The 12,390-nt window shown below is 40.8% G+C and overlaps 1 protein-coding gene across 2 annotated transcripts in view; it reads left to right on the forward strand.

The window, feature by feature from the left end:
• Positions 1–12,390, forward strand: part of IGF2BP3 (insulin-like growth factor 2 mRNA binding protein 3) — a 181,617-nt gene that overhangs the window by 129,323 nt on the left and 39,904 nt on the right. For both annotated transcript variants that reach the window (XM_006832214.1, XM_006832215.1), the window contains exon 6: positions 7,184–7,465. In XM_006832214.1, coding sequence (XP_006832277.1) covers positions 7,184–7,465 — 282 coding nt within the window. The remainder of the gene's footprint in view (positions 1–7,183; positions 7,466–12,390) is intronic.

Below are 12,390 nucleotides of genomic sequence, written 5' to 3' on the forward strand. Positions count from 1 at the left end.
AAAATTTACTTGGAAGTTCCTGCCACCTTGTGGCTAAGAAAAATCCGTGTTTAACAGCTCACAAAAAGAAAATAGCAGTTGCTATTTTACCTTAAGGAGCTCTGGTAGCATAGTGGTTACAAATTGGCCTGCGAACCTCAAGGTCGGCAGTTCGAAACTACCAGCTGTTCCGCGGGAGAAAGATGAGGCTTTCTGCTCCCGTAAAGATTTACAGTCTCGGAAACCCTGTGCAGGGTCGCTATGGGTCGGAACCAACTCGATGGCACACAACAACAAATTTTACCTTAAACCCTTGTATTGATATTCCAAAGCATGTATTTAGTGAATGCAATTTTCTGCCCTATTCAGATACACCAGGTAAGTAGTCAAGGAGAGACTTATTCTTTGGATGATTTTTATGTAGGATCACAAATAACCTCTTGAAGTTTTTAGATGTTTACTTTTTATAGTTTCTTTTCTTTAGAGTGCTTCTGAGGTTTACTCTGACTGGGGAACAGGGATGCTTATACATTATTTTGAAGCTGTTCTTCTTGTATCATTGCAGCTCTTTTTTGTATCAGGCACATGTGGTTATGGTTAGAAGTGTTTGGTAAAGCAACTTGTTGTTGGCAAGTGGAAGGAATTCAAATGTAAATTTTAAAAATTATTTTAACAAAATTTATTATAGAAAAAGAAGGAGCATAAAAAATGGCAAGAAAAGGGCATCTCTTGCTACTTTGCCTTTCAGTTACAATTACTGTAAAATTTTCTGTAGAGCCTATGTGGAGCTTGGTCCATGCATCATAACTTGTAAAATGACAAAGATTATTTTTGTGCATAGTTTAAAAAAATTAAATACAGGTCATCCCTCATTTATGACATACTGGAGTTCTGACACTCCTAACATTACAATTATTTTGAGTTGTACATCTTATCACTAGTAACGGAGTCCTGGTATGGCATTGTAGTGGACTGCTCAATACAAGGTTAGCAGTTGAAACCTACCAGCTGCTCCTTGACAACTCCTATATAGTGTCCCTATGAGTCAGAATTGACTCACCAGCACTAAACAACAACAGACCAAATCATTAGTAATGTATACTAATTACAGCATGTAACTTGCTGATGTTGATGTTCTCAGATGTTTACTTTGCAGATGTTCAAAGACCAAATTTATAAAAATACTGAAAATAAAAGACAATAGTAATGAAAGGTTTTTTTGTTGTTTTTAAAAGTACTCAGCTAACATCAGAACTGACTTATGACACTATCATTGGAACAAACCCCACTGTGAGTCGAGGACTACCTGTATATTTTGTACAGTATAATACCTGCGCAGTAGTCTTATTTTTACCAGTTTCTGGATACTATTTTCTATGTTTCATCTAGGCTAGTGCAGTTATTTTGCTTTTTGAACCAGTGTAGTAATGAAGCCCTTTGGAAGTAAATATTTGGGAATTATATCCTTAAGGAAAATCCCTGCTTTGGTATTACCAGGCTTTGATAATTATTGCTGAATTATATGTACCAATGGCTTATTCTTGAAACAAAGGGAAAATTGAATTTTAGGACATTTCAATCATGGCTCTGAAGTTCATTATCTAAGGACTCATGTGATATTAGTGACAATCTGAGAATAAGGAAAAGGGAACTTGAGATGTGTTGAAAGGGACCATGAGTTTAGTCTCCTAGTTTTATAGATGAAGAAGCTAGTGATAACAGGAAAATGGTCTTTGCGAGGTCATACAACTGCTTGTTGCTTAAGCCTGGATAGGATTCTGGTCTCTAGTCCCTGCCCTTACTCACAATTCAGATCTGCATTTATATACCCTGGTGGTGGTGGCTGTGTGCCATGGAGTCGCTTCCGACTCATAGTGACCCTGTACAGGGTTTCTGAGGCTGTAAATCTTTATAGGAGCAGAATGCCTATCTTTCTCCCGCGGAGCAGATGGAAGTTTTAAACTGCTGACCTTGGGGTTCACAGCCCGATTCATAACCACTATGCTACCAAAGCTCCTAGGATAAGTTAAACTCTCTCAGTCTCATTTCTTCTTCCTTCTCCTCCTCCCTGTCTTTATTCCCCTCCCTTCTCTCTTTCCTTTCTTCCCCCTCCTCTTTGCAATTGAGCTACTTATCTCCTCAAGAACCTTTCAACTCTAAAGTGTGATCCACGCCAGTAAAATTGTTATCAGTAAAATTAAGTACTACTTACTAGCAAAATTGCTTACCTTTTTAGTACAACTCTTAAAAATGGCTGCAAAGGAAAAAGTCAAATAATGAAAAGAGGATCCCAAGTAATATGTATGGTGTAGATACCTGTCGTTGTAGATATCTGTCGGAACTGACTGCGTAGGTTTTGAATACTTACATTGAAGTTCTTTTTTATGTAAATGTTTTCTTGTTGTTGTTGTTGTTGTTAAGTGCTGTAGAGTCGGTTCTGACTCATAGTGGGCCCGGAATAGGGTTTCCAAGGAGTGGCTGGTGAGCTTGAACTGCTGACCTTGTGGTTCAAACCGACCTTACAGTTCAGTGTATTAACCCACAGCGCCGCACCAGGACTCCAGATGTCTTGTAGATTGACCTTTTCTGGCTGTGTTTGGAGCATGGTGACAGGGGAGTTGGATGCTCCACTTAGTTGGGGCTTACACTGTCTAGTTCTCATACTCTGTGGATTGTATACTCTTGGAGAGGAACAGCCTGCATTTGGAGCCACTGGAGCCCCGATAGTGCATTTTGTAATGGAGCATTATGTTATCTGAACTGCTGAGTAGGAGAATCTTCTTTTCTTTTCTCCCTGAAGAGAAAACTTCTAGAAAGCAGCAAAATGAAGTTTGTCAGTTATAGTTTATGCCAAGTTGAAAGAGTTGTTTCACGAGATTTGGTGACCATCTATCTAGCCCCAGAATACATAGTAGCATCTAGTGACACACATTTACCCATGTTTATCCCCTGGGGAAGGGATGTAATCTGTGTCTGCCTGTCTCTCAAGAAACAAGCTATCTTATTGTGACAGTCCTGTTTTAATTCCAAGTCAAAATTTATTTTCAAGCTAGCAATGCTCAGTTTTGCGATTGAAGAGGATATAGGAGTGAACTTTACAGTTTTTTATGAGCATAGATGAATCTGTTACTGGGTTCAGTTTTCCTTTTTTTTTTAAAAGAACTTTTGAAAATCTGTTTTATATTCTGCCTTTGAAAAGGTATGAAGTTGGCTTTGAATGAACAGCTTATTAATTGAAATTTCTGCCATTTTAGCTTTGTATATGTCATAAACCCATTCCATTGCCACCAAGGTGATTGCTTCAGTTCCACCTGCAGTAGAACAGAGTAGAACTGCCCCACAGGGCCTGCTGTGGCACTATAAGATAAGCCCTAGACCGCAAGGTCTGCGGTTCAAACTCACCTGCTGCCCCTTGGAAACCCTATACAGAGTTGTTAGGAGTTAGAATCTACTGACGGTGCTTAACAACAACAACAACATGTCTGATTTGGGGCAGTGCGACAGAGATGGTGGTGGCTCAAGCTGTTTTCCATTTTCTCTATCCATTTATCCACGTATCTTCGGGAAAGGACTTTTTGGTTCACTTTTGAGCTTTGTTATAACACATACAGGAAAACACCCAATTCTTATTGTTAGGTGCCATTGAGTTGATACTAACTCATAGTGACCCTATGCACAAAAGGATGAAACACTGCCTGATCCTGGGCCAACCTCAGAATTGTTGCCATGCTTGACCCCATTGATGCTGCCACTTTGCCAATCCATCTCGCTGGGGGTCTTCCTCTTTTACTCTGATCCTCCACCTTACCAAACATGGTATCTTCCTCCAGCAACTGGTCCCTCCTGACAATATGTCCGAAGTATGAGAGACCAAGTTTGACCATCCTGGCCTCCAAGGAGCACTCTGGCTGCACTTCTTCCAACACATGTTTGTTCTTTTGGCAGTCTATGGCACTTTCAATATTCTCCTCCAACACCATAACTCAAAAACATCAATTCTTCTGTGGTTTTCCTTATTCACTGTCCAGCTTTCGCATGCATATGAAGTTATTGAAAATACCATGGCTTGGGTCAGGCGCACCTTAGTCCTCAAGCTGACATCTTTGCTCTTCAATACTTTAAAAAGGTCTTGTGCAGCAGATTTGCCTAATATAATATGTCCTCTGATTTCTTAACTGCTACTTCCATGAGTGTTGATAGTTGATCCAAGAAGAATGAAGTCCTTGACAACTTCAATCTTTTCTCGGTTAATAAGAATGTTGTTTATTGGTCCAGTGGTGAGGATTTTTGTTTTCTTTACATTGAGATGCAATCCATACCAAAGGCTGTGCTCTTTGATCTTCATCAGTAAATATTTTAAGTCCTCTTCACTTTCAGCAAGGTTGTATCATCTGCATATCGTAGGTTGTTAGAGTCTTCCGCCAATCCTGTTGCCACATTTTTCTTCATATAACCCAACTTCTCGGATGATTTGCCCAGCATACAGGTTGAATAAATATGGTGAAAGAATACAAACCTGTTGCACACCTTTCTTAATTTTAAACCATTCAGTGTTCACATGTTCTGTTCAAACAACTGACTCTTGGTTCATGTACAGATTTCTCATGAGCGCAATTAAGTGTTCTGGAATACTCATGCTTCGCAATGTTTTCCATAACATGTCATGATCCACATAATTGAAAGCCTTTGTGTAGTCAATAAAGCACAGGTAAACATCTTTCTGATACTCTCTGCTTTCAGCCAAGATCCATCGGATCTTAAGCATACAACTCAATAAAATTTGCACAAGGTAAATGCCCGCATAAACATCATCTAGGTCCAGGAAAAGCATTCACCACCACTGCAAGCATTCCAGCAGTGCCCCTTCCAGTAACCACCCCTCCCCTCCAGACTTGCTCTGCCGAGTTAATTTTGCCAGGTTTTGACTTTAATATAAAAAAGCACGAGTGTATGTATTCTAGGTGCTCTCTTAAGTCTAGCACATTTTATTATGTTTTTAAGATTCATCCAAATTTTGTATTCTATCATATTAGTGTATATATCTTTTATAATTGGAAAACACAAAAAGTTGGCAGAGATTTCAGAACACATTCTTAATATACACCTTTCTAAGTCTCTCCATGCACAACTTGAAAAAAAAAATAAAACCAAAACCCCACATTTTCCCTAGGGTTGCGCAGATTCTGTTTCAGTGGACCCCAAGTTCAGGCCGGGCAGGGGCAAAAAACAGACCTACAGTGGCCTCTCAGTGTTGTTCCTGTGGTTGTTCCCAGCTCACACTGAGCTTTCCTTATATGGGAGTTCTTGCTTTAGATTGTTGTTGTTATTAAGTGCCACTGAGGCAGTTGTGACATACAGCAATCGTGTATAGGGTTTCTGAGGAGTGGCCAATAGGTTTGAACTGCCAATCCTGTGCCTTACACTGACCTTGTGGTCCATTCAGCACATTATCCTGCTGTGCCACACCAGGACTCTTTGCTTCAGATTGAGAGGAGGAAAAGAATTCTTCTTGAAAAGACTCCAGTTGAAATACAAATACACCCCACAAAATTACATGTGACAAAATGGAGACAAACTGTTGAACGGAAAACTAATTTGTTCTATTATTTATCCAGTTCACAATTATGTTAAAATGACCAAAAGTAACTTGAAGTTGCTCTTGCACCATCTGCAGCCCTCCTAAATCACCATCACCTCTGTAAATGGACATGCCTCTTGGGTTTCTTCTTTACAATCCAGCCTGGGATCATGATGGTGCATTGTCTCATGAGTTATTCTTCCCCAGATACAATGTTTATTGGAGATACTATCATGTGATTCCTGTGTCAAAGGGCTGCCTTTTCCTCCTTTCCACAGGGTGACAGGCAGACGCTGCAACGTTATTTGACAATCTCCTGGTGATGGAACCTAACTTAACATACTGTTCTTTCTTTTCTGTCACTTATTTTCTTACAGGAATGTAGATTAAAGACTAAGATATTTTGGTTATTTTTTGAAAATACATAAATGACACGCTTTTAATATTGTGTGCATTTGTTATCGAAAAGAAGTGTTGGTGGTACAGTGTTAATCATAGCCCTTGACTGCTAACCGAGAGTTATTCAAACCTGCCAGTCACTCCATGCAACAAAGATGTAGCACTCTGCTACCGTAAGGATTATTGTTAAGTGCCATTGAGTCAGTTCTGACTTAGGATTTCCAAGGAACAGCTGCTGAGCTTGAATCATCGACCTTGCAGTTCATCCATGCTGTAAGTTGTTGCTAAGTGATGTGGAGTTGATTGACTCATAGTGACCCTCTACAGGGTTTTTGAGGAGCTTGAACCACCAACCATCCGTTCAGTCAGACCTTGAACTCCAAGGCATAACCCACAGCACCACATTAGGAGGCCCCATACCGTAAGTGCCATCGAGTCGGTTCTGACCCATAGCGACCCTGTATAGGGTTTCCGAGGAGCGACTGGTGAGCATATTATAAGCCTTACAAAATTCGGGACACCGCTGTTTCCTCAGATCTGGCTCATAATTAGTCCTGAGAATTTGTTGAATGATTGACTATCCTGAGTATTCAATTCTACCAATCTCCTGTGAGTGGCTTAGAGTTACTTGTTCTCCTATTCTGAAAATGTATGTGTTTATCTTGTTCAGTGCCTTCAAGTTGGTTCTGACTTATAGTAAATCTTGTATTGGGTTTCCAAGAGGTAGGTGATAAGCTTGAACCGCCGACCTTGTGGTTCAAACCAACTTTGTAGTCCAGTGCATTAACTCCCAGCGCCACAGATGGAGGCATGCCTTTCTAATGTCTTTTCCATTCTAAAGACTAGCCAAGACAAGGACTGCCCACTTGTTCTCTTGCTGGCTGTGTGGGTGTTCTGAGGCTAACACTAACTAACCTCATGGTTGATGAAGAATTTGATAATTCTTTTTTTACTTTCTGTTTTTCACTGCTACATGACACACATGTTCCTTTGGCAACTTACCTGCCTTCCCCCCGCCCCATATGTACTTAAAAGGAAAAGTGTGTGTTTTATAAGTTATAAATCGTCAGAATCAATTCAGGTTCTGGGATGATTACTTGTTTACTGGCTTTATTCACAGGTTTTAGAAGCAGGAATCCTAAGTGAGTAAGGAGGATGTTGCCATGCTAAAAAGATCTCTTGTAGTTCAGTCTGTCTTTTCACTCCCTGCTCCTTCTTAACTTTCAGAGCATTAGACAAACTGAATGGATTCCAGCTGGAGAACTTCACGTTGAAAGTGGCCTACATCCCTGATGACATGGCTGCCCAGCAGAACTCCTCCCAACAGCCCCAAAGTCGCCGTGGGCTTGGGCAGAGGGGTTCATCGAGGCAGGGATCCCCAGGATCAGTGTCCAAGCAGAAACCATGTGACTTGCCTCTTCGGCTATTGGTTCCCACCCAGTTTGTGGGAGCCATCATAGGAAAAGAAGGTGCCACCATTCGGAACATCACCAAACAGACCCAGTCTAAGTGAGTATTCCCAAGTGTGTGATGGGTGTTTGTGTGTGCACCTCTGAATCTTAATAACAGGGTATGTTGTTTTGGTACCAAGTACCATGTCCTTCAGAACATGGTTATGATCCCTTCTTGTACAATACTTAGGAATCTGGGAAAATGTAGTGATTTGATATCTGTGTTCATTTTATACAAATCTGGGGCTAAACTTTATACCCAAAGGGGAACTTGAATTTTTACACATGAATGGAGAACAGATGCTGCTTCTGAGGGGGTGGGGGAGGCCCTGGCCAACTAGAGGGCAGCCTTTAGGTTTTTCTCTGTTTCTCCATTTGATACCTGCCTTAAGTACTTTAAGAAGTAATTTTCTAAGTCCAATCCATTTTGGTCATTGGTGGCCTCAGTACAAAGATCATTTTCAGTCTTGTTTTATTTTTAAAGGTAGTTCATCTTACGGTTCAGATTTATCCTATGGTTAAGCTGTGTAGTTAGAATGACATTTTCTTGAGGATATTGACCATTTTAATAAGCAGGTTTTAAGGGAGTTGGAAGGGGCTTGATCAAACATTGGAAATGATGAGTAAATATTTGACATTATTTACTCAGGTAGTCCCAGTACTAAGTGCATTGCCTGATATGTATAGAAGGTATCTGACAAATTAGTGAAATTATTGTATGTTGTGTTATGTTTAATTTCCTTTCACTATATGTAATATCAAATGTATTTTATATTTAAATGCATTGTACATTAGTTAATATATATTGTTTTGCTTTATAAACCATACCTGTTGTGTGGTATTTGAATATTTTGACCCAGAAAAGCTTATTGATGAACTGCCTCTCCACCCCTAGTTCTGTGAGGTGCTACCAGCCACATCTGTGGGACTACTGTTGCCATATTTTCTGAAGATCTTGTGAGTTTACTAGTTAGAAGAGGTTGTATATATACACTTACCACCATTCTTCATAAAGAGTTGGGCCTGGCCTTGGACTAGCTACAGAGTTAATTGAATTAATTTTTCCTTTTTAATTCATTAAGTGTCATTTGATGTGTACTCTGATAAATGAAGCATGGTTCTTTTCTGAAAGTAGAGCTACAGTGCTGTGTACATGTTTGCTTCCAGGTTGGCTCCAACAGGTTTAAGATAATATGCATATTCATAAGAGCAGGTCTGCACTGAACTAGTCATGGCACTGTGGGTTAATGTGCTCAGCTGCAAAGTCAGTTTGAACCGCAAGGTGGGTGGTTCAAGTTCATGGGTTGCTCCTCGGAAACCCTACACAGGGTTGCTGTGGGTTGAAACCAACTTGACGGCACTTAATGACAACTTATTTCTCAGTGTAGAACCAAAATGAACTATTAGGGTTGCATACCCACCCTATCTATAACATTCTGCTTCGTTGGGTTCCAGTTATCTGTGTGCCAAATCACCGACCCTGACCACATGATGTTGGAGGTGGGGAAGAAAACTGAACTATAGCTTAGGTCAGTGTTCTTGGTTTAAGTCTTAAAATTTAAGTGATTTGGTTTCCTTTGATCCACCTTTACTTACAGAAACTTTTCAGATGGTTTCCTTTACTTGTCACGTGGCAGATTAGAGTGGTTCCTTTTAGCTCTACTCATTTCCCTGTCAGATGAAAGAGCTACTGTGCTTTACATTGTACTGTTTGTTTTATTTAAGGCAGGAAGATGGGGGATGGAGAAGGAAGGGAAGTGATTTTTTTATATCCGATGATTCATTTGCAGAGCTCTGCCAGTAGGTTTAATGAACTCTTGCCATTGAAACTAGTCATTATTAAATCCTCTGTTTCTGAAAGGGCTTCAGAGGGCTGCCCTAATCTACAAAGCAACATTCCCTATGCTCAGAGGACCAGAGTTTACGTCTTTAACAGAATGAAAGGGTGAAAATCAACTGGAGAAAGGGCGATTAACATGTTACCAGAAGACAGGTGTTACTTACAGTGATAGGGTATTGAAATCATGACTGGAAAGATGGTTTTTGAAGCTGGGATGGTTGTACCAGACACTGTCTCTTAGTATTTCTGAGAAGCTCTTGTTGCTTCATTTCTATGTGGCCCTAAGTCTTTACTTATGAGGTAAATCTCCAGCATTCAACGTAACATTCAGGAACCTGTAATCTGTAATAGAAGCCTCGGTTTCATTGGCATCAGGTGATGTTCTGCAAGCTATGGAGCTCTCCGTATCGTCTAGTGTTACAGTAGGTTAAAGGACTCTTACATAGTTGTTTCCTAAAACATACGCCTTTTTAATAGTTTCTTTCTTGTGCTTTTTAAACAACAAACTTACTTTGCGTTAAATTCAAAATGCACAAGGACATGTTTTTTTTGGTTTTGTTTTTTTAAGATGTTATCCATTGTCTCACCTCTGAAGTTGCCATTTTTAAGTCTCCTCCTTGTACAGTGAACAGTATTTCTCTCTAGTCATATTAGCTCTTTTTTTTCAAACTCAGGTATATAAAATAATTTACACCACCAAAAGGCACATTCTGCAAGTCTGCCTCCTGGCTGCCTGCTCTCAGTCCCTCTCTTGGCACGAATCTAGAGTCCTCAGTTGCTCACTCGCTCCATGTCCCCATCTCTGCCTCCATCTCTGGTGTCACTGCTTCTCTGGATAAGGTGTACCATTCCACTTGTGCTCTTCCCCTTGATGGTCCTAGGGTCCTCTGCTTCTGGATTGTAAGATTAACTTCTCCCCCATTTTTTTTTTTTTTTTTAATTAGGTTAAACTTTTATTGGGCTCAAAGGATGACTTCAATAGTACAGTTCAAGGTTTAAAGATTTCCTTGGGATAACACTTTTAGGGGGTTATCCAGCCTCTGTAGCTCCAGGAAGTCTGGATTCCATGAGACTTTGAAATTATTGTTTTTTTAAATGTTTTATTGTGAATTATGTGATACTTTACATGAGAGAGCATTAGTTTTACATTCATCCTATTGTATATCGTTTAATTGCCATGGTTACAATCCCCTCCATGTATCATCAACCAACCAAAGGGTAAACACTACAAACCTCTCTCTCCTCCCCCCCCCCCCCACTCCCCCGGTCATCAGCACACAACCCCTCACCCTCTCTGTGTCTAAAGTCCCCAGTTGTTCCATCTCTCTACGTCATCATCTCTGCCTCCATCTCAGGCATCACTGCTTCTCTAGGTAGGGTCCCACTCTCCACCTTTTTCCCTTGATGGTCCCAGGGACCTCCGCTCCTAGACTGAAAAGTTAATCACTCTGCTTCTTGCTACAAAACGTCTACCTTTACATTTCCAACCCTCACAATCAGTCCTGATAACAATTATTCATTATTGTATCACAAGAGACCTGTCTGCATTTCCTTTCATCAGCCCTGCCTAGACAGATTGGATACTACTCAGTGGAGATTCTACCTTCCTCCATGCCCTCTGGATCTAGGTTCCTTCTTTAAAGCTTGTAAGCCAGTTACTTCTTGCCTTTGTGGGTCGCCCCCCCATTTTGGGTAGCCAATGTCCAAGTTGTCCATCCCTGTCTACTCTGTGTGTGGAGGGGGGGGGTGGGAATGATCCTTGCTGTAAAGATTTGTTTCTTATTTTGAGCTACTGCATCCATAGGTGTAAGTCAAGTTCATCAAATTGTCTCCTTCTGGTTGAGCTCTGATCATCAGGTCATTGAAGCCAGGTCAAGTGGGTTTATCTGCACGTGTGGGTGTTCTTATGCATATGCCCTCTCTTCTTATCAGCTGGACGCTTCACTCTCCACTCCAGTCCTCTATGGCTATGTCACTGACTGTGGACCCAAGAGTCCCCAGGTCTTGCCACACTGCTGGCCAACCAGGTCTCCACCTGGGTTCATAGGAGTCTATTAAGCATTGTAGGGCTTAGCTCACCACTTCATTGCTGTTTTTCCCTCACTTTCCTTTATCGGTGATGAATGTGGTCACCAATCAGAGCGTGTATTCCCATTGAGTCTTAGTCTTGGAAGAGTCTTGCACTGAGGGGACCCAACCACTTGCCTTGATGTCCCCTGGGTACTCCCGCATATTTGTTACACAACGTGTACCTTTATGACTGTGACAGTTGCAATTAGTCATGATAACAAAATTACTCACTTTTGAGTCATAAGAATCTTACCCCATCTCCTTTCACCAGACCCATCTAGACAAGATGAAAAGTATTCAGTGTGGACTCTATCTTCCCCCACACACTCTGAAACTATACTCCCTCTTGAAACCATGTAAGCCAGTCACTCCGTGCCTTTATCGTCCCCTCTTTTTACGTATCCTATGTCTAGGTTGCCCGTCCCTATCTACCCTGCATACAGAGGGGATACCATTGATACTTGATGTGAAGACTCCTTCTCTCTCAGATGATATTTAGAGTTACTACCTCCATGAGTATACTTGGAGCTGTCTGTATTACCTTTAGTAAAACTTTACTCGCATGGGGTATCAAAGATATTGTCCGATGCTTTCTGCATTCCGTTGGGTCACATCTCTTTGGAATGGGTACAAATATGGATCTCTTCCAATCAGTTGGCCAGATAGTTGTCTTCCAAATTTCTTGGCATAGATGAGTGAGTGCCTCCTGTGCCACCTCACTTTCTTAAAATAGTTTAAGTTTTATTCCATCAGTTCCTGGAGCCTTGTTCTTTGCCAATTTCTTCAGTGCACCTTGGACTCCTTCCTTCAGTATCATTGGCTTTTGATCATATACTACCTTTTGAAATGTTTGAACATCAACCATTTCCTTTTGGTACATTGACTCTGTGTATTCCTTCCATCTTCTTTTGATGCTTTCTGCATCATTCAGTAATTTGTCCAGAGAATCCTTAAATAACGTAAGTCGAGGCATGAATTATTTCTTCAGTTCCCCCAGCTTGAGAAATGCTGAGCGTGTTCTTCCCTTTGGGTTTTCTGACTCCAGATCTTTGCAAATTTTATTGTAAAATTTG

Source organism: Chrysochloris asiatica, unplaced genomic scaffold (genome assembly GCF_000296735.1).
Source record: "Chrysochloris asiatica unplaced genomic scaffold, ChrAsi1.0 scaffold00006, whole genome shotgun sequence".
NCBI classification, from domain to species: domain Eukaryota; kingdom Metazoa; phylum Chordata; class Mammalia; order Afrosoricida; family Chrysochloridae; genus Chrysochloris; species Chrysochloris asiatica.